The sequence below is a fragment of the Myotis myotis genome, unplaced genomic scaffold, assembly GCF_014108235.1.
Source record: "Myotis myotis isolate mMyoMyo1 unplaced genomic scaffold, mMyoMyo1.p scaffold_m19_p_12, whole genome shotgun sequence".
Classification (NCBI taxonomy): domain Eukaryota; kingdom Metazoa; phylum Chordata; class Mammalia; order Chiroptera; family Vespertilionidae; genus Myotis; species Myotis myotis.
The window spans coordinates 74,131,672-74,153,843 of record NW_023416316.1 but is presented as its reverse complement, the minus strand read 5'-3'; the positions used below and the strand labels follow the sequence as shown (position 1 = coordinate 74,153,843).

At 41.5% G+C, this 22,172-nt stretch overlaps 1 protein-coding gene across 1 annotated transcript; it reads left to right on the top strand.

Moving 5' to 3' along the window:
- The first annotated feature begins 710 nt into the window (after positions 1-710).
- ZNF510 (zinc finger protein 510) lies at positions 711-21,056 on the top strand. The gene is made up of 7 exons (XM_036329155.1): positions 711-756; positions 3,772-4,037; positions 5,170-5,227; positions 16,185-16,323; positions 16,588-16,683; positions 18,980-19,381; positions 21,028-21,056. The coding sequence occupies exons 2-7, from the start codon at positions 3,982-3,984 to the stop codon at positions 21,054-21,056; spliced, it is 780 nt and encodes a 259-aa protein (XP_036185048.1). The 5' UTR covers positions 711-756; positions 3,772-3,981.
- Positions 21,057-22,172: the final 1,116 nt, after the last annotated feature.

Sequence of the window (22,172 nt, the reverse complement as noted above, 5' to 3'; positions counted from 1 at the left end):
TTCAGGTGCGCTGGAACACTTGCTCTTGTCCAAAACCCATCGGAAGAGCGATCCACTGCTTGCTAGGCATGTACTTCCCCATTCTGTGGTTTGTTCTCCCCTGAATAAAGCACACGAAACTCATGCTAGATTGTTTTAGTTTTGGCATTTGACTCATATGTCTTTACCTTAAAAGGTACACTTTGAACAGTTCAAAAGTTTCACTTTATATTAGTTTCCAAACACATAGAAAAGTAGAAAACAGTAAAATGAGAATACCAATATTCTAGAGGTAGAACATGATAACATTTTCCTGTATTTGCCTTTCTAGTTAATTACAAATAACTAAAACAACGCTAAGTACTTTAATATGCATCTCGAAGAAAGTAAACTTGCCTAGATAATCCCAATGTTGTTATAAGAATGAACAAAAGTAACGATTACTTCCCTTAATACCGGTCCTATACCAACTTCCACATTGTTCCCCAATGCTTTGTTTTCTCCGGTCAGGCCCCAATCGAGGACCACACACTGTGAAAGTTTAGCCCTTACCTCTGGGTCTGTGGTAGAATCTGCTCTCCAGTTACCAGTAGACTGTTAATAGCACCTTATTGTCACACACACACACACACACACACACACACACACACACACACACACACACACACACACCCTCGCGCAGCATTGTGGGAACCTACGGCCTGTGCTTTCCTCTGCGCATGTGCGACCACCGCCACTGTCCTGTCCGGCTCGCTGGCGCCGAGGGTTTGCAGGCAGGTGAGAGCTTTGGGGGCTGCCACCGCCTCTCCAGGGGCCAGGCCTGGGGTCCCCCGGAAGCGGCTGGGGCGGGCCAGCCCCGCGGCCACCAGGGCGCAGGTGGGTCTCAGTCGGGTCAGAAGATGCTGGAAGCGGGCTGAGTGCGGGAGCCGCCGAGCAGGCCTGGGAAATCCGGCCGGGGCGGAGGGAGGGGGGCGCGTGTAGCGCTGACCTGAACCTGGAGGGAGGGGGCGCTGACCTGAACCTGGAGGGAGGGGGCGCTGACCTGAACCTGGAGGGAGGGGGCGCTGACCTGAACCTGGAGGGAGGGGGGCGCTGACCTGAACCTGGAGGGAGGGGGCGCTGACCTGAACCTGGAGGGAGGGGGAGCTGACCTGAACCTGGAGGGAGGAGAGCGCTGACCTGAACCTGGAGGGAGGAGAGCGCTGACCTGAACCTGGAGGGAGGGGGCGCTGACCTGAACCTGGAGGGAGGGGGCGCTGACCTGAACCTGGAGGGAGGAGAGCGCTGACCTGAACCTGGAGGCGCTGACCTGGAGAGGAGGGGGCGCTGACCTGAACCTGGAGGGAGGGGGCGCTGACCTGAACCTGGAGGGAGGGGGGCGCTGACCTGAACCTGGAGGGAGGGGGGCGCTGACCTGAACCTGGAGGGAGGAGAGCGCTGACCTGAACCTGGAGGGAGGGGGCGCTGACCTGAACCTGGAGGGAGGGGGCGCTGACCTGAACCTGGAGGGAGGGGGCGCTGACCTGAACCTGGAGGGAGGGGGGCGCTGACCTGAACCTGGAGGGAGGGGGGCGCTGACCTGAACCTGGAGGGAGGGGGCGCTGACCTGAACCTGGAGGGAGGGGGCGCTGACCTGAACCTGGAGGGAGGGGGGCGCTGACCTGAACCTGGAGGGAGGGGGGCGCTGACCTGAACCTGGAGGGAGGGGGGCGCTGACCTGAACCTGGAGGGAGGGGGGCGCTGACCTGAACCTGGAGGGAGGGGGGCGCTGACCTGAACCTGGAGGGAGGGGGGCGCTGACCTGAACCTGGAGGGAGGGGGCGCTGACCTGAACCTGGAGGGAGGGGGCGCTGACCTGAACCTGGAGGGAGGGGGCGCTGACCTGAACCTGGAGGGAGGGGGCGCTGACCTGAACCTGGAGGGAGGAGAGCGCTGACCTGAACCTGGAGGGAGGGGGGCGCTGACATGAACCTGGAGGGAGGGGGGCGCTGACCTGAATCTCAGGCCCAGCTTGCTGGCCGCGGGTCTGCAGAGAGGCCGAGGCAGGAGCTGGAGGAGCGGGTGAGTGCCGACACTTGGGCCTGGGTGAGGTTTGTCATTTGGGGGGAAAAATTAGTAAAAACTGTGTTGTGACGTTGTTCAGAGAGAGAATCGTTCCTTGGACAGTATTTGTTTAACCACGTGCTAGTTGATGGGCACTAATAAGCACTGATTCATAGGCCGCCGTTACATGTTGGCTCCCAGCCCGTTTGGAAGAGAGGGTTGTTCTTTTCGTTTAGTGTTTCATTTAATTCTCACAGCCACCCTCTCTGTAGTTATTACCGCGTCATCAGAAAGTGAGAGCGTGGGCTCGGAGGAGTACAGTGTACAGACCCCGTCACCAAGGCGAGGGGCCAGGAGGCAAGTGCAGGTCTGCGTCACCACATGCAGCCTGCCCCTGCCCCGCCTGCCTGAGCCCCTCTGCAGCCTGCATAGCACTCGCAGAGCCGTCTGTGCCCGGCCCCCAGCACCGGGATTATAAAGTCAGTGCCAGCCGACCTCCCTCTGCGGCAAGTGTATGTATTCTGGGGTTTCTGCATGTCTCCAAAGCCCCTGGGGGCTCCTGCCGCCCCCCAGGCCGTGTCTGCCTTCAGAGGCACAATCTGATAGCCCAGGGTAGTGCTCGCAAGGATAGAAAGATAAGGTGGCCTCAGATACAATGGCAAAGGCTCTAGTAGCCACATTAAAAACTAAAAGAAACATGTGAAGATAATTTTAAGAACCTACAGCAGGCCCTTGAATAATGGCATTTAACTCAACAGTGCTTTGTAATAACGTTGGTGAAGGAGGCGAATGAATCAATTCCAGCCGCGCCACTGTGGGGAGGAGTTTGCACGTTCTGCCCCGTGTGCGTGGGTTTTCGCCAGGGACTTCCATTTCCTCCCACGCCCCAAAGATGTGCAGGTTAGGTTAGCTGACATGTCTGCACTGTCCCGGCCTGAGTGAGGGTGTGTGAGGTTAGGTTAGCTGACATGTCTGCACTGTCCCGGCCGGAGTGAGGGCGTGAGTGAGGGCATGTGGTGTGAGCTGCCCTGTGATGGAAGGGTGTCCTGTCGGGGGCGGGGGTCCTGCCTTGCACCGAGCTGCTGGGACGCTCTGGACACCCTGAACCTGAATAAGCAGGCTAGACTAGAACAATCATCTTACTTGTTTTCATTAATCCGTCTTAAAAACATATGTAGCTCACATTTATATCAATGTTTAGTATTGGGGGTATTTGGGGTCTTTATGTAGAAGTTTGGTGATGTTTTTATGACCAGAAATAAGCCATAGGAACTTAACTCTTGCTTATCTCAATTAGCCCGTGTTCAAATGGATTGTGACACACCATTTCACTTAAAGCTGCCACTTCCAAGAACCTGTCGAGGGTGTTAAGTGAGGATCTGTTGCCTTTATCTTAACGTGCAGAATGTCTTTATTCACCTTGCGGCGCTGGCCACATTTCAGGTGCTCAGTAGCAGGATGTGGCCAGTGGCTACAGTAATGGATAGAACAGTCCAGTGAATTCCAAGAGAATCTGGTGTAACGCGATCATGTCACTAGGGTGATTTGCTCCTCAGAGGACTTTTGAAATGTCTAGAGATGTGTTTGGTGTCACAGCTGGGAGGAGGGTGCCGCTAGCACTGGTGAGTAGGGGCCGGCATTGCTGCTAGACAGCCCGCACTGACGGGCAGCCCCCACGATAAAGACCTAGCCAGCCCACGGGTCAGCAGTGTTGAAGTGGAGAAACACTGAGATGGATTTGCTTCCTAGGCCTAGGTCTCAACATCGCTGGAATAAAGTGGCTCTTGCGTGGCAGGAAGGAGGGAGCCATAGGGACAGGCGTCCCACCTGGAAGAACCCCGGTTGGGACTCACCAGAGCTTCAGAACAGCTGCTGGAGAACTCGGAACGGAGCGCGTCTGGATTTGCTCCACCAGCAGCAGTCCTTAGTCACCTTGTCCAGAGGCAGCCATACTTGGTGATGTCCCCACATCCAGAAGCCCAGGTGACAGCGGAAACTGGACCAGCCTGCAGAAGGTGGGAAGCTGGGGCTGAGAGCGATGGGTGACTGTCAGGCTGCACAGGAAAAGCCACAGCCATGGCCAAGGAAATCGGTCTTCTACTGAAATAGCCCTCCATTCTCTTCCTTCTTCCTTCTTCCCAGATCCTGAGCCATTCTCATATCATGTCCATCACATGTGGCACCCAGAGATATGCTGAAGCTTCCTTTATCCTGAACAGATACAATCACAAAATGATAGTATAGGAAGGGATTTCTGTTTCCAACTCTTGAAACCTTAAAGGTGTCGAACCTGGGATGTATGTCCCCTGGTCGACAGGACAGAACTAGGAGCAAAGCAGTATTCATTCTGTCACAGGTAAGTCACTAGAAGTGTCTTATCGAAAGTCTTTTTTATTTTTAATAAGACTTTTGGGAGCTAAGGCAAGGTAGAAGAGGGTAGAGGAGGGATAAATGGTGATGGGAGGAGACTTGACTTTGAGTAGTGAACATTCAATACAGTATACAAATCATCTATTATAGAATTCTATACCTAAAACATATATAGTTTTATTAACTAATGTCACCCCAATAAATTCAATACATTTTTTAAAAATTCAAAAACAAAGCAGATTCAAGAGAAATAACACTCAAGAATTTAGGCATCGGGAGGAGAATAGAAAGGGAAACTTAGCTGAGAAAAAAAAAAGGTTTTTTTGAGAAATTTCAACAAATTAGAACAAAAAGATTTTACATTTTTTAGTCAGTATGTATCTTATTCTTTTCCATTTTCTGTTGATTTTCTAACTCAAGGTGTAAGTAATGACAATATTAACAAATAACAAAAAATCAAGACAGGATTAATATTACCATTATATTTAATAATATCATTAATTACATTAGTCAGAGGGAACGTACTTTTTTAAAATCAATAGTAACATAATTTACAATCACCCAATAAAAAACAGCAAGGTGACATCCATGCGCTCATATCAGAGATGCGCATTTCCGGGAGTGTGGTCTCTGCGTGCTGCTGCCTGTCCTTCTCAAGGGACAGTGAGACATTCCCTCAGGCAGGCCTCGCCCCGGGGGGGTGGTGAGACTTTTGGGCAAGTGACACAGAAGCGCACCAGACCTCTCACGACTCCATTCCTCTCTCCTTGCCCCCAGCGTATCCTTCACAGTCTCCACACTCTCCCGAGAGCAGCAGAGAATGAACAAACCTCAGGTGAGTTATTTATTAACACCCTTTTTACAGTGGATTTTATCAGTGGTTAAAGAACCATATATTGATATGGACAAATAGAACTAGAAAATGTGCCGGCATCATTGAAGGAAGATAGAGGAAAGCCGGTGAATAGCACAGCAGAGTTGTCGTGTAGGTAGATGCACGTCCTCATGTCGCAGATTTTCCGAAGTGCAGCTGCACATTTCTTCCTGACTTTTCCGATAGGCATGTCAGGGTCGGGCACACAATATTAGTTTAAAGATGTGTGTCGATAACAAGCGTAAGCCAAACATTCCTCATGGGACCTAAAATCCTCCAAGTCAGGAAGAAATGTCTGTTGGTCTCCATGGTGATAGTGCACATCTTTCTAATAACGTCCCTGCAATGAATGCAGGAGGTTGTTTCCACTCCCTCCTCAGTGGAAGCAGAGGACACATTGCCAATGCAGGGCTTCCAGTTGTCCAGGTAACTAAAACAGAAGTTAGATATTTTCCTGACCATCCTGTAGAATTCAGAAATCATTCTTAGACTAGCTGGAGGTCAGTATGAATGATCTAAAGATCCACATCCTTAAAATATTTCTCCATAAATATTTCTCCCAAGTACCTGCCATAAACGAGTTGTTCAGCAGATAGTCTAACTTTCTATTCTCTGGCAGATGTTGCCACACTTGCCATTCACACCTTTGCATGAGGCCTTGATGTCTCTCCTCCCACACCCATGCCCTGCACCCACCAGTGACCTAATCACCGTCAAATTGCGTGGGTCCTGCCTCGTCCTCACCTCACTAGACCCGTGTGCAGCGCCTGACTGCCCGCACTCCTCCCTCTGGAAGAACTTTTGTCTCTTGTTAGCGTCTGCCCCCTCCTCTGCGGCTGTCCTGCCTCTCACTGATTTCATGGAGCCACATCCTTCTCTTGCCCTTGCACGTGTGTCATCCACGTTTCCATCCTTTCTCACTACCCTTCCAACTGGTCTTGACTCATCCCTCCCCCTCTCTGGCTCGTTCTCCCAAAGGTGGCCCTGCGGCCCCCTCTGGCCATGGCACTTTGGGTGAGGATGGAAAGGGGCTATACCTGCCCTGTCCAGAGTGGTGGCACGAGCCACCTGCGCCTGTTGAACACTTGAGATGTGGCTTCTTTGACTGAGGAACTGAATTTTTAAGTTCTAAATGGCCACATGTGGCTGGTGCCTACCACATTGGACATAACTGACTTAGCATCTCCCTGTAGGTGTCTGCAGCTCAACTGATTCACAGCACAAGCCAACATTGCCAGTCCTTCCCAAACTACTTTTCCCCATCTTTCCCTATTCCCTGGTAAACCCTGTTTTGCCAGACACCCAAGCCACAAAAGTGGGTGCATCCATCTGTGGGTCCCCTTGCTCTCGCTCTCGCTCTCGCTCTTTCTTTCTCAACTCCTGTCGGTGCTGGTCAGTAATCATGTTTTGCTACTTTTTCTACTTGAGTCTGTCAGAAATAATAGCACTTGTATATGGTTCCACCTAATGTCTTTAAATGCATTTCTCGACTTCATTCCCCTATCTTATGGTCTCTCCACTGAACTGTTGGAATAGCTTCTCTACTACTCTGCCCACTTCTTTCCTCGCCTCCTCACACACATTTCACACGGGCTGTTCACCTGACCGCTCCTGAGGTAATGTCCCTCCCGCGTGTGAATCACCCCAGTGGCTCCGCACCCGTCGGCAGTAACATTCTGTCTCTCAAGGTGACCACGGCAGGCTTTGGAGGCACCGCCCCTTCCCCTTTCTCCTTTCCCTTCATTGCTGCTCTAGCTTGATTGATGTTTATTTGCTGACAGCCAAGATGTTCCAGCGAATTGACATGTTTTATAGTTACACTTAAACAACACAGGTCGTTTTTTTTCTTAATGTTAACAATCTAGTGCAGTGGTTCTCAACCTTCCTAACGCCGCGACCCTTTCATACAGTTCCTCATGTTGTGGTGACCCCCAAATTATTGTTACAAATTAAACATAATTAAAACATAGTGATTAATCAGAAAATCAATATGTAATTATATATGTGTTTTCCGATGGTCTTAGGCGACCTCTGTGAAAGGGTCGTTTGACCCCCAACGACCCACAGGTTGAGAACCGCTGATCTAGTGGGAAATATAACATTAAAAAATTCAGTATGTAACTTTATTCTAAAGCAAAGCCAAACCTCGTTTAGCTTGTTCCTGGCACTGCCTCTTAGTATGTTCTCATTGTCTTCTCTGAATAGAACCATATTTTCATTGTGTTCACCTGGTGCTGTGGACTGAGCTGTGTCCTGTTCCGCCCCCCACCCCCAATTCATGTGCTGGAGCCCTAACCCCTAATGCTACTGTATTTGGAGACAGAGCTTTCAGGGGGTAATGAAAGTTAAACGGGGGCATCAGGCTCTGAGCAAAGTCCATGCACAGACAGTGAGCAGGTCTGTAAGCCAGGAAGAAAGCCTCACCAGAATACACCATGCTGATGCCTCACACACTTCCAGCCTCTAGAACTGGGAGGAAATACCTCTGTTGGTTAAACCACTAGTCTGGTGTTTGGTTATGGCAGCCTGTGAAGCTAGGGCACCTGGCTCTTTACCTTTTTTTTTTTTAATTTTATTTTTAATTGTGGTAAGATGCAGGTAGCATGAAATGTTCCATTTTAGCCATTTTTTAAGTGTAGAGTTTAGTAGTGTTAAGTACATTCATATTGTTGTGCATCCAATCTCCAGAATTGTTTTCATCTTGCAAACCTAAAGGTCTAGATCCATTAAATAGCAATTCCCCATTCCTCCAGCCCCTGGCAAACACCATTGTACTTTCTGTCTATGAATTCCACTACTCATAGAAGTGGAATCGTATGGTGTTTGTCTTTTTGTGACTGGCTTATTTCATTAGCATAAGTTCTCAAAAGTTCATCCATGTTGTAGCATATATCAGAATATACTTCCATATTAAGGCTAAATAATATTGTATTGTGTGTATTTACCCCAATTCATTTATCCATTCATCCAGTGATGGACACCTAGGGTGCTTCCACCTTTTTGTTGTTGTTAATCCTCACCTCTAGGATATATTTTTTCCATTGATTTTTTTTTGCGAGAGAGGAAGGAAGGAAGGAAGGAAGGGAAAGAGGAAGGGAGGGAAGGAGGAAGGGAGTGGGGAGAGAGAGAGAGAAACGTCAATGTGAGGGACACATTGGTTGCCTCCCACATGCGCCCCAACCAGGACTGGGGAACAAACCTACAACCAGGTAAGTGCCCTTGACCAGGAATCGACCCACAATCCTTTGGTGCTTGGGCCATGCTCTGACTGAGCAACACTGGCCAGGCGCTTCCACCTTTTGACTATTGTGACTAATACTGCTATGGATAAAAGTATACCAATATCTCTTCGAGACCTGGCCTTTAATTCTTGTGGATATATATCCAGAAGTAGATTGTCTTGATTCTGTTGCTTTATAGCTAAGTTGTGAAATCAGGAAGTCCTCAAAGGTCAGTGTCAGTGTCTTCTTTAATGGTAGTCCTCTGTGTGTCATGGTTGAAAGGTGTTTCTCTACCCCAAGATCATGAAGGTATTTTATGCTTTAGCAGATGCTTGATGACTTAAGCTTGGCCACCTGGAATTGCTTCAGTGTGTGATATCATGTCAAGGCTCATGTTTCCATATGGATATCAAGTTACTCTGGTAACATTTCTTTAAAAGACCATCCTCTGTCCACTGAATTGCAACAGGGCCTCTGTTGTCAATCAAATGACTGTGTGTGCATGTGTGTGTGTGTGTGTGTCTATATCTACACTGTATTCTATTCCTTTGATCCAATTATTTATCCCTTTGCTAGTACTTCACTGTCATAATTACTATTGCATTGTAGTAAATCATGAAATATGGTAGTGTAAGGCCTTAAAGTTAATAAAAAAAACTTATTGGCTAATTTTGGTCCTTTGCATTTTCATAGAAATACTAGAGGCCTGATGCACAAAATTCGTGCAAGGGGCTTGGCCCCCGCCACCACGGCTTTGTCTGGAAGGACACTCGGTCTAATTAGCATATTACGCTTTTATTATTATAGATTGTCAGTTTCACCCTAGCTGGTTTGGCGCAGTGGACAGAACGTTAGCCCATGGACTGAAGGGTCCCAGGTTCAGTTCTGGTCAAGGGCACATACCTTGGTTGCAGGCTTGATCCCTGACCCCAGTTGGGACACATGAGGGAGGCAACCAATAGATATGTCTTTTTCACATTGATGTTTCTCTCTGTCTCTCCCCCTCCCTTCCACTCTCTACAATGGAGAAGTATCCTCAGGTGGGGATTAAAAAAATAAAACAAAAAAACGTACTTTGCCGGGCAGTGGCAGCTCAGAGCATTGACCTATGAACCAGTAGCCATAGTTTGATTTCCAGTCAGGGCACATGCCTGGGTTTCGGGCTTGATCCCCAGTAGGGGGTGTGCAGGAGGCAGCCAATCAATGACTCTCTCTCATCACTGATGTTTCTCTCTCTCCCTTTCCCTTCCTCTAGATTAAAAAAAAAATAAAGAAAGAAAAGAAGTATTGTCAGTTTCCACAGAAAATCCTGCTGGGTAGTTTTTCAGATTAGAGATGAAGTCTTTGACATGTTTCATTAGATTTATCCCTATGTATTTGGTCTATTTTGATATTGTTAATAATGCTATTTTTTATTTTCTAATTGTTTATTGTTGGCTTATTAAAATACAATGTATTTTTAAATACAGGCATACCTCAGAAATATTGCGGGTTTGATTCTACACCTGAATAAAGCAAATATCACAGTAAAGTGGGTCACATGATTTTTTTGGTTTCCCAGTGCATTTAAAAGTTGTTTACACTAAACTATAGTCTATAAAGTGTGCAATAGCATTGTCAAAAAAAATTGTACATATCTTAATTGAAAAATAGTTTATTGCTAAAAAAAATGCTAACCAGTATTTGAGCCTTCAGTGAGTCATATTTTTGGTGGAGGTCTTAACTTCAATTTTGGAAAAAAACACAATATCTGTAAAGTGTAATAAAATGTATTCATTAATTTCATATCTAATCATTTATTTGAATAGCTTGTTTGTAGATTCTTTTTTATTTTAAATATGCACAATTAGGTCTTTTAAAAATAAACAAGTTTTACTTCTTTTCCAATCTTTATATCTTTAATTTCTTTTTAAGCTTTATTCTTGTACTTTCAGAACAACGCTGAATACAAGTGATAATAACAGAAATCCTTTTCTTATACCTCACCTGAGGGGGAAAGTACTCAATATTTCTGGTTTCTTTTGTACATGTCCTTTGTTAGAATGAAGAGATTCTGCCCTAGCTGGTTTGGCTCAGCGGATACAGTGTTGGCCTGTGGACTGAAGGGTCCCAGGTCCAATCTGGCCCTGGTCGGGGCATGCAGGAGGCAACCAATCAATGTGTCTCTCTCACATTGGTCTTTCTCTCTGTTTCTCCCTCTCTCTTCCACTCTCTCTAAAAATCAATGGAAAAAATATCCTCGAGTGAGGATTTAAAAAAAAATAATAATAAGGAAGTTCTTTTTCTGTTTTTAGTTTTCTTAACATGTTTATGACATATAGATATTAAATTCTGTCGAGTGTTTTTCTGCATCTAGTGAGATAATAAAATTTTATTCCTTTATTGTGTTAAAGGGGTGAATTATATTGATTCATTGCATTCTTGAGATAATTCCCACCTGGTCATGAAGTACTATCCCTTTAATATGTCTTGGATTCAATTTGTTGGTATTTCAATTAGTATTTCTCAGTATGCATTAATGGAGAGTTAATTGGCCTGAACTTTTCTTTTCATGTAATGTCTTAGCATCAATATTATACTCATAAAATGGTTTTCTATTTTCTGTTTTATGCAAGAGTTTAAGATAGTTGTTATTCCTCTTTAAGTGTTTGGAAAATATATTGTTAAAGCAAGTTTGCCTATGGGTTTCTTTGTGTCTGGTTTTTAATTATGAATTCAATTTCTGTAGTAGACATAAAAGATCTGAAAATGCCCGTTTTTCTGGTGTCCTTTTCAAAAACAACTTCATGGAAATAAAAATCACATACCTTACAAGTCACACATTTAAAGTAGTCAGTGGTTTTTAGTATATTCACTATTGTGCAATCATCACCACAGTCAATTTTAGAACATCTTTATCACTTAAAAAAAACTCCATATCATTAACTATCACACACCCCTCTCCCAACATACCCCCAGCCCTGCCCTAAGCAACCACTAATCTACATTTTGTCTCTATAGATTGGCTTAGACTGGACATTTCAAATAAATCAAATTGTATAATCTGTGGTCTTTGTGACTGTTTCTTTCACTTTGTATAATGTTTTCAAAATTTTTTTATACGGATACATCACATTTTGTTTATACCCTCATCAACTGTTGGGCTTAGGGTGTTTCTACCTTGGCTGTTATGAATAGATTGCTATTAACATCAAATACATAGATAGGTAGATACGTAGATATGTGGATATACACACGTACTTGTATGAACACCTGTTTTTCATTTCTTTAGGGAATAAATCTAGGCGTGGGATCACTGAGTTATATGATAACACTACATTTATCTTATTGCCAAACTATTTACCACAACAACGATACCATTTTACATTCCCATGGGCAGTGTATTAGGTTTCCAAATCGTCCACATTGTCACCACCATTTGTTTAACTTTTTTGTTATCCTCACCCAAGGATGTGTTTATTGATTTTTAGAGAAAGAGAGAGAAACATTGATCAGTTGCCCTCCATATGTGCTCCATTGGGATCGAATCTACAACCAAGGTATGTGCCCTGACTGGGAATTGAACCTTCAACATTTTGATGTATAGGATGATGCTCCAACTAACTGAGCCAGCTGGCCAGGGCTAACTTTTTGTTGTTGTTGTTTTTAATTATGACCATCTTAGAGTGTGAAGTTGTAACTCACTGGAGTTTTAGGTTTTGATTTGCATTTCCCTGACAATAATATTGAGCATCTTTTCATGTGCTTACTGGCCATTTGTGTATCTTTTAAATATATATATATATTTAAAATATATATATTTCAGAGAGGAAGAGAGAGATAGAAACATCAATGATGAGAGAGAATCACTGATTGGCTGCCTCCTACACAACCCCCACTGGGGATCAAGCTCACAACACATGCATACGTCCTCGACTGGTATTGAACCTGGGACCCTTCAGTCTGCAGGCCGACACTCTATCCACTGAGCCAAACCAGCTAGGGCATTTGTGTATCTTTGAAGAAAAGTCTATTCAGATTCTTTGCCCATTTTTAAAATTAGATTTTGTTTTTGTTCAGTTGTAAGAGTTATTTATATATTCTGGCTACTAGATACTCCTGGATGATTACGTCCTGATAAATCCATTGTTAAGTTGAAAATATATGTAAAAAATGCATTTAACATACCTAACCTATGGAATGTCATAGTGAAGCTTCTCCTATTTTTAGCATGCTCAGAACACTTACCTTAGCCTTCAGTTGGGCAAAATCATATTACACAAAGCCTATCTTATAATAAAATATTGAATAGCTCATGTAATTTATTATGTATCACTTCCACACTATTAATAAGTAAGAAAATTGTAAGTCAAACCATTGTAAGTCAAGGTTTCTGTATATAATTCATGAATATTTCTTCTCATTCTGTGGGTTGTCTTTTCACTATCTTGAATGTGTCCTTTGATGCAGTTTTTAACTTTTATTAAATCCAAATTATTATTTTTTCTTTGGTTTCTTCTGTTTTTGGTGTAGCATCTGGGAAAGCATTGTCAAATCCAAGGTCATGAAGATTTATCTCCCATTTCTTCCAAGAGTTTCATACCTTACACTTATATTTAGGTCTTTGATTATTATGAGATAAATTTTTTAATGTGGTATGAGTAGGATTTCAATTTCATTCGTTTGCATGTAGCTATCCAGTTTTCCCAGCATCATTTGTTGAAAAGACTATTCTTTTCCTATGAAATGATTGCATGAATGAGTTTATTTCTAGACTATTAGTTCTATTCCATGAATCCATATATCTGCACCAGTACCACACTGTCTTAATTACTGTTGCTTTATAATTAAGTTTTGAAACCAGGAAATTCAAGTCCTCAAACTTTGTTATTCTTTTAAGATTGTTTTGGCTACTCAAGGGTCCCTTGTGATTTCAATATGAATGTTAGGATTGACATTTCTACAAAATAAGCCATTGGGGTTTTGATACAGATTTCACTGAATCTGTAGATCACTTTTGTGAGTATTACCATTGTAACAGTATTAAATCTTCCAATCCATAAACATAGGATGACTTTCTATTTACTTAGGTCTTTAATTCTTCTTAGCAATGTTTTCTAGTGTTGAATGCCTAAGTATTTGACATTGTAAATTCAATTGTTTTATTACACTTTTTGTAGTTCATTGTTAGTATATAGGAATACACTAACAATGAACAATAAATGGTTTTAGTGTGTTCATTTTGAATCCTAAAAGTTGCTGAATTCATTTGTTAGCTCTAATAGATTTTTGTAGATTCTTTAATATTTGTAGACATTAATTTTCAATTTGCCCAGCTTTTTTCTTGTAATGATGTTACTACAGTCATGCGCCACATAATGATGTGCATATATAATGCTGGTATACCATATAGCCTAGGTGTGCTTTCGGCTATACCATCAGGTTTGTGTAAGCACACTATATGATGTTCACACAGCGATGAAATTGCCTAAGAAAGCATGTCTTAGAACATGTCCCCATTGTTAAGTGGTGCGTCACTGCACTGCTCCTTTCAGCTCTACATCTCTGAGCAAAAATTCAAAGCCACTCTGGATGCAATTTTTTTCTGATTTTGTGAGACTTACTGTGTTTGTATTTTAGTGTGAAAAGTGCTTAAGACTAATTTATGTTATGATCAGGTTATCCTATATATTTCACTAGTCAAGTTGGTCAATCATTTAAATTTTCTGTAACAGTGGCCAGCAAACTTTATGTAAATGTTAGATGGTAGGCTTGTTGTAACTACCAAACTCTACAGTTTTAGTGCTATAGCAACTATAAATAACACGTAAGCAGAGGAATGTGACTGTGTCCCAATAACATTTTACTTATAAAAGAACCAGCAGTGGTTAGATTTGGCTTCTGAGCTATAGTCTGCTGACCCCTCTTCCAATTACCTTTTGTTTGTTTTTCATACTGCTTGTCCTGTCAGTTACTGAGTTGTGTGAAAATCACTAATTATAACTGCGGGTCTGTCTATCTAATTTCTGTTAACTTTTATTCATATACAGTTAATTGTAATTATTCTCAGTAGTTATGTTCTAAGTTACCACGAACACTGAATAAGCAAATACTGAATTTTTACTCCGAGGGGAAATACAGGGTCAGGTTCCTTTGAGCCTCTGGTCACAACATTTGGGACAGTCAGTACATAATCTGAAAACACCTTATTTGATATTATTGTTGATTCATGCTCTAACAGCCAACAGCACCATAATTAATGCTTGAACAAAGCTTATCTAACACCCCTGTTTTCTCCATAAGGCAGAGCACAATCTTCTTGTACTCAGGAATATTAGGCAGCATTTCACAGGGGGGCGGGGGTGGTGGTGGCTGTTTTACAAAGTGAAATCACAAGAAAAAGCAGGAAAAAATGCTAAATAGACTGCAAAAAAGACACATGTTTACTCTGTGACAGCTGAAACACGAAGGCAAAGCATTATTCTGTTCAACCTCAGCTGGGAAAACTTGTATTGGGCGCTCAAATTTTTCACCATTTTGTGAATGTCCACAAATGGCCACAAATTCATGAGTACTGATTTTGAAGTTACAAGTAAATTTTAGTGAGTAGGTGAATTTGCAAATTCAGAATCTCTGAATAATAAGGATCTACTATTTAGAGCTATATTTTCAAGTGCATACCAGTTTGTTATATTTGCTTTTAAAAGGACCATTTTGTCTTTATGTTGTTATTCATTATGTTTTTATTATTTGTTCTTACCTTCAAATCTACTGCTATTCATGTTAATATAACCAAATCAATTTTCTTTATGTTGGTGATTATTTGTGTATCTTTTTCCATCTCTTACTTTCAACCTAAATATATCACTCTCTACAAATTGTGTTGTTTTTTAAAATACGTTTTTATTGATTTTTTTTAGAGAGAGAAAGGAAAGGGGGGGGCAGAGAGAGAGAGAGAGAGACTGAGAGAAACATCAACATTGATGGGCTGCCTCCTGCATGCTCCCTGCTGGGTGGGGATCGAGCCCACAACCCTGGCATGTGCCCTGACTAGGAATCAAACTGGTAACCTCCTGGTGCGTGGGTTGACACTCAACCACTGAGCAACACCAGCTGGGCTCTATAAATTCTGTTTGATTTGTTGTTTTTATACTGTCAATCTTTCCTTTAATTGGATTGGTTAGTCCAGAAGTTGACAAATTTGTTCTGTAATGGACCAGAGAGTATATATCTGCCTTTAATAGTTACAAGGTCTCTTATGGAACTACTAGGTGATGCTAGTTCAGCACAAGAGCAACTATAGACAGTACTAAATAACTGGGTGTGTGTGACTATGTCCCAATGAAACTTGACTGAAAAAGTGGCAAACTGAAATTGGCCAAGGTCATGTTTGCTGACCCTAACCTAAGTATGTATACCTGGGGTTGTGTATTGAGGGTGTAGGATAAAAATTGTAGGAACTTTATATTTGCTTGCTAAAAAAAATTCAAGCAAAAAAATCTTTACTAATGTGCTTATTGATTGTACATGTATATAACTCAAAAATATATACAATAAGTTACAAATACTTTTACTAATTAACTCCAAAGTATAAAATTAGACCCCAAATAGGCGTCTTTATTTTTATTTGTGTTTTAAGCTCTTTACAGTAAGCATAAGAATTGTTTTCATATGTATTTTTCTATGTCACCTAATTCTGAACCCTTCAAATTGAACAGAAGCGTATGCAGGCATCAGTGTCATTCAGGGATGTGACTGTGGAGTTCACCCAGGAGGAGTGGCAGCACATGGGTCCTATTCAAAGGACGCTCTACAGAGATGTGACGCTGGAGAACTACAGCAACCTCGTCGCAGTGGGTGAGCATAGCGCACAACTTACTTTTGTAACTCTGTCTAGAAGGCATTTCTTTTTCAAGCATTAGTACACATGGCTACTTTACTTAGGGCTTTCATTCAGGAGTATAAAGTAACTAAGCCTTGTTGAACAATGTGCTGTCAACTCCCAATGATAAATTCAATGAGGATCTTCAGGCTGCTCTTCCTGAAGCTGCGTCTTTTTCCACTTTTGGAGACCAAAAGGCTTATCCTCTGCCCTAAGTGCTCCATTGTTCCTACTTCTAGGAAACTGCCTTTTCAAACCAGAGGTCATCTTCAAGTTGGAGCAAGGAGAAGAGCCTTGGTTCTTAGAGGAAGAATTCTCAAACCAGGGCCACCACGGTGAGTTACTGAGCACCAGCAGACAGAATTCGGTGGCGCTAGTTAGACTCTAGAAGGTCAGCTTAGCAGCGAACACCTATGTATTTCAAGACTTTTAAAAGGCACAAAAAGCACCAATAGAAGGAAATGATTAACAGACTTTACTAAATTAAAATTGAGCCAAAACCGGTTTGGCTCAGTGGAGAGAGCGTCGGCCTGCGGACTGAAAGGTCCCAGGTTCGATTCCGGTCAAGGGCATGTACATGGGTTGCGGGCACATCCCCAGTAGGAGGTGTGCAGGAGGCAGCTGGTCGATGTTTCTCTCTCATCGATGTTTCTGACTCTCTATCCCTCTCCCTTCCTCTCTGTAAAAAATCAATAAAATATATTTTTTTAAAAATAAAAATAAAAAAATAATAATAAAATTGAGAACTTTGTTCATAAAAGACCATTAAAAGGATGAAAAAAATAAGCCACAGAGTAGCAGAATAGTCATACAATAAAAGTAACCTAAGAAGGATACACATCCTGAAAATGTAAGAACTTTTGCAGGTAAATATAGGTAAAGGTAGCAATCCAGTTGGCTAGAGACTTTGAATAGGAACTTTGAAATGGCCAATTAAATCTTTGAAAATGATTAACCTTATTAGTTTTCACAGAGTGCAAAAAATATATGAGGTGAGATAAGAGAGATGCATGATATGCAATGAGATCCACAAATTTGGTAATGCCAGGCCCTGATGAGAATGTGAAATATCAAAGATCTTCACACACTGAGTGAAAATGTGAACTGGTAAAACCACTGTGAAATTAGGAGGATGTTATCAAATCAAGTTGAAGTTTTACATACCTTGTCACCAAGCAGTCCCTTTCCTAATTGTATCACCTACAGAAAGGCATGATTGTATTCTCTAGAACAGCAGTCGCGAACCTTTCAGACTTCATGGACCACCAGTATCCACAGACCACCGATTGGCGACTGCTGCTCTAGAATGAATAAAAGAATATTTATGGCAATTTTGCTTATTTTTGCCAAAAATTAGGCTCAGCAGAATAAGGAAATAATTGTTTTCCTAAGGGAGAATTATAAAGCTACGTAAAATCTTATATACTGATTATAAATATACTAGAGGCCTGATGCACAAAACTCCTGCAAGAGTAGGCCCTCCTTCCCCCAGCTGCTGGCACCAGCTTCATCTGGAAGGACATCTGGTCTAATTAGCATATTATGCTTTTATTATTATAGATTAAGTAAAAGAAACAAAAAATATAAATATGTCTATATGATTATATGTTAGAAAAAGGCAAAACTCAGTTACATTTTTAAGAAGTCATATATTGGTCTAAAACTATAAAGAAAATACAGGAAATTATTACATAAACATTAGGCGACATAAACATGAAGAAAGTGTAACCAGGGAGAGTCAAATAGGGATTTTTGCAGAGCAATTTGTATTCTGTTTTTTTGACATGATTTCTAATTCCATGAGTTCACTGTATACTGTTATATTGTACATATAAGTTAGATGCAGATATAAATTATGTTTCATGCTTAATGGAGTGTTAAGAGATGAGTAAAAAGTAGATGATATTTGCAAGTTATATAACCCATAAATGATGGGCATTCAGAATACATAAAGAATTTAGACCTTTCTTAAGTGTCGTCTTTGCCTTAAGATTTTCCATAATACCCCATTTAAAACTGCACCCTCATATAAAATTAAAATGTGAAAATTTAGGGTGAGGTAGTGATCAGGGTCACTTATTGTTCAATTTTGATAGATAGAATAAATCAAAGGAGAATCTAATTTGGTTGCAAGAATGGATTTTCCTTTCATCAGTTTTAGTCTTGTTTGTATTACTATATAGACTCACAGCTATAAGGTGGACTAAATCCTTCCCCTTTTGGGCCTAGCCCATTAATGCTCATTAAGTTCTTATTTTTCTTATTACTTAAATTTATAGTCTTGTTGTATCCATCCCATAATCTGGTTTTCCTGCTGTCTAAAATAACCACTCCAATAAAAGTCCAATTTCTATTATCTTTTCATTTTCCATCCAGGTAGCAAAATTCAATCTATCTAAAATTCAAATATAAATATGTATTTATTGCCAGTTTCCTCTCTCATTTTTGCTATATCAATATTTTTTTAAAAGAGAGTGAATAGACATATATCTACATACATATGTGTATGCATGCAAATTATTTAATCTTGAAAAACCAAAAACTGAAATGCAACATAAGGTGTATGTCTGTAAGCCCCACTCACAAAAAAATGTAAGACTCATAAGGTCTTTTCCATTTTTCCCGTGTTAGAACATTACAGAAATGATGACCTGATCAAGAGGAACAAGAAAATAAAAGACAAACACTTGCAGCAAATAACACTGATCAATAATAAGCCTTTGACTAGAAAAGAAGAGGAAATTTGGGGGAAACCATTTACTCTACACATAGCTCCTGTTTCTTCAACAAAAATGTCCTGTAAATATGTCTCATGGGGAGTGAATTTGCAAAATATTTCTCAATATGTCATTAATAGAACCTATTCAACAACAAAAACGGGTTGCTGTAGTGTCTGTGAAAATGTGCCTTTCAAAATTAACTTTGAGAGAACTCATACTGGAGATAAATTTTTTGAATGTAATAAAAATGGGAAAGCCCTCATTTATAAAGAAAATTTTCTTGAGCATCAAAAGTGTCAAATTTTGGAGCAAGGTTCGGAATATAATTCTGAAAAATTCCATGATGAGGCTGCCTTTGTTACACACAAGAGTATTCACACAGGAGAAAAGTCCTGTAAAGATGATGGATATAGCAAAAATCATGATAAGATAAAACTCTTTGATCAAAAAAGCACTGAAACAGAAGATAAATACTCTAATCTTAAACAGTGTGGGAAATCCTTCTGTGAGAAGTCAGCTGTCATGGAACACCATAAAGTTAGCATGGCTGTGAAACACTATGTATATAATGCCAGTGAGAATAATTTCAACAGGAAATCTCATCTCGCTCAGTCTCAGAGAATTGCCACAGAAGAGAATGCATTGGTATATAATGACAAAACACAAACTGGGGATAAATCCGTTGAATATCATGAAAATAGAAAATCCTACCTGATGTCAGCCCACAAAGTATGCCAAAGAACTCACTCTAACATAAAATCCTATAAATGTAATGAATGTGGGAAATCCTTCTGTCAAAAAGGACATCTCATTCAACACCAGAGAACCCACACAGGAGAGAAACCATTTGGATGTAATGAGTGTGGAAAAACTTTCTCCCAGAAGTCTCATCTCAGTACACATCAGAGAATTCACACAGCAGAGAAACCCTATAAGTGTAATGAATGTGGGAAAACATTTGTCCAGAAATCAACCCTCAGAGGACATCAGAGAATTCATACAGGAGAGAAGCCCTATGAATGTAGTGAGTGTGGGAAAACTTTTGTTCAAAAGTCAACCCTCAGAGACCATCATAGAATTCACACAGGGGAGAAATCATTTCGATGTAATGAATGTGGTAAAACTTTTGGCCAGAAATCAAACCTCAGAATACATCAGAGAATTCATGGTGGTGAGAAAACTTATCAATGTAATGAATGTGAAAAATCTTTCTGGCGAAAAGACCATCTCATTCAACATCAGAAAACACACACAGGAGAGAAACCATTTAATTGTAATGAATGTGGGAAAACTTTTGCCCGGACATCAACCCTCCAAGTTCATCAGAGAATTCACACTGGGGAGAAACCATTTAAATGTAATGAATGTGGGAAAAAATTTGTCCGGAAGGCAATCCTTAGTGATCATCATAGAATTCATACAGGGGAGAAACCCTTTCAATGTAATAAATGTGGGAAAACTTTTGGCCAGAAATCAAACTTCAGAATACATCAGAGAACTCACAGCAGGGAGACTTCTTATAAATGTAATGAATATGAAAAATTGTATAAGAAGTCAACCCTAAATGTAGGCCAGAGAATTAAGGGAGGAAGAAAACCCTATTGATATAACAATTAAGGAAAATCCTTCTGGCTAAAGACCAACCCATTTGACATTAGAAAATTCACATAGAATGAAAACCATATAAATATGAATGTAGGAAGAATTTTGTCCAACAGGTAACCCTGAGAGTATATCAGAGAATTTACACAAGCTACTATGGAGAAAGCCCTTTTGAATGCAGTCATGCCCTATTAGAACTCTTGCAATAACAAGGCCTGGTAATCTGTTCACTAGTAAGAATTTCATTTTTCCTCTAGGCACATAGCTAATCTAAATTTCTCAGTCTCCCCTTCATCTACGTGGGACTTTGTGACTGACTAGGGAAATGTGGATGCTCACGTTGTATGCCACATCCAGTTCTGACAAAAGACTTCCCCAACAAGTGACCAGGCTGCTGTAAGGGTAACATGGAGATGACTTCCAGGCCAGCCTGGTATGCTGTGGATTAACGTGGCATGGAACAAGATGAAAGCCAGGGTGCCTGAAATATGTGGAACCAAATTTTCTTCCACATCTTTCCTTTTGAAGATTTTGTGAGCAAGACTTGGGCTTGTATTCTGTTGAGCACTTATTTTTGCAGGTCTGTTTCTGCACATAACTTAACCATCCCAATGCTGGAGAACAGAATACTATTGCGTAAGCCAAGCTTACATCAGCCAGTGGGTACAGTCCTTATTAGAGAGTTGATATGTGAAGGGGTCCTTCAAAGATCATCAGAGAATTTATACAAAAGACTTCCTTTCAGTATCATGAGGTAAGATCATACCACCTGATACTGGGCTTTGGATGAATCAAAAAAGTTGGGAGATCTTAAAAATTGGATGAATGGTGAGCAGCTATCATGTAACTAAAGTAAACCTGGCTTGTTTAACGGCATGAAGCCACGCTCCCTCCACACCTCCTGGCACTTTGCTCTACCCCAACCTCAGCTGCTTTATGGGAAGAGGTTTTCCTGTCTCCAGCGGGGACTCAAGGCCTTTGGCATATACCCAGTTATTCTGGGGAACTTCGAGGGAGGGGAAGGAAAGTGTTTATGGTCCTATAGGATACAGGTACCCAAGTCAACATCTTACCAGTTCCCATGGAGTTAGGGGTACCTAGATTTAGTTATTGTCCTCAGGGAAGGGTTCACGGTAGGGAAGGAAAATGAATGTAACCTTCTCAGTAAATGGGCCATTTGCACCAGTGCAATGTACTGTGGTTACTTCTGTATCTGGAAATAGAGTCAAAATTAATGTAGCCCTGATCAGTGTGGCTCAGTTGGTTGAGCATCGTCCCATCCACTGTGAGGTTGACAGTTCGGTTCCTATTTGGGGCACATGCCTGGATTGTGGGCTCGATCCCCAGTAGGGAGCATTCAGGAGGCAACTGATCAATGTTACCTTCTCACATCGATGTTTCCCTCTCTCTTCCCCTTTCTCTGAAATAAACAATATTTTTTTTAATTTTTAAAAGAAATTAATGTCATATGTTATACTCCCCCTTCCCATAAGGTACAGAGA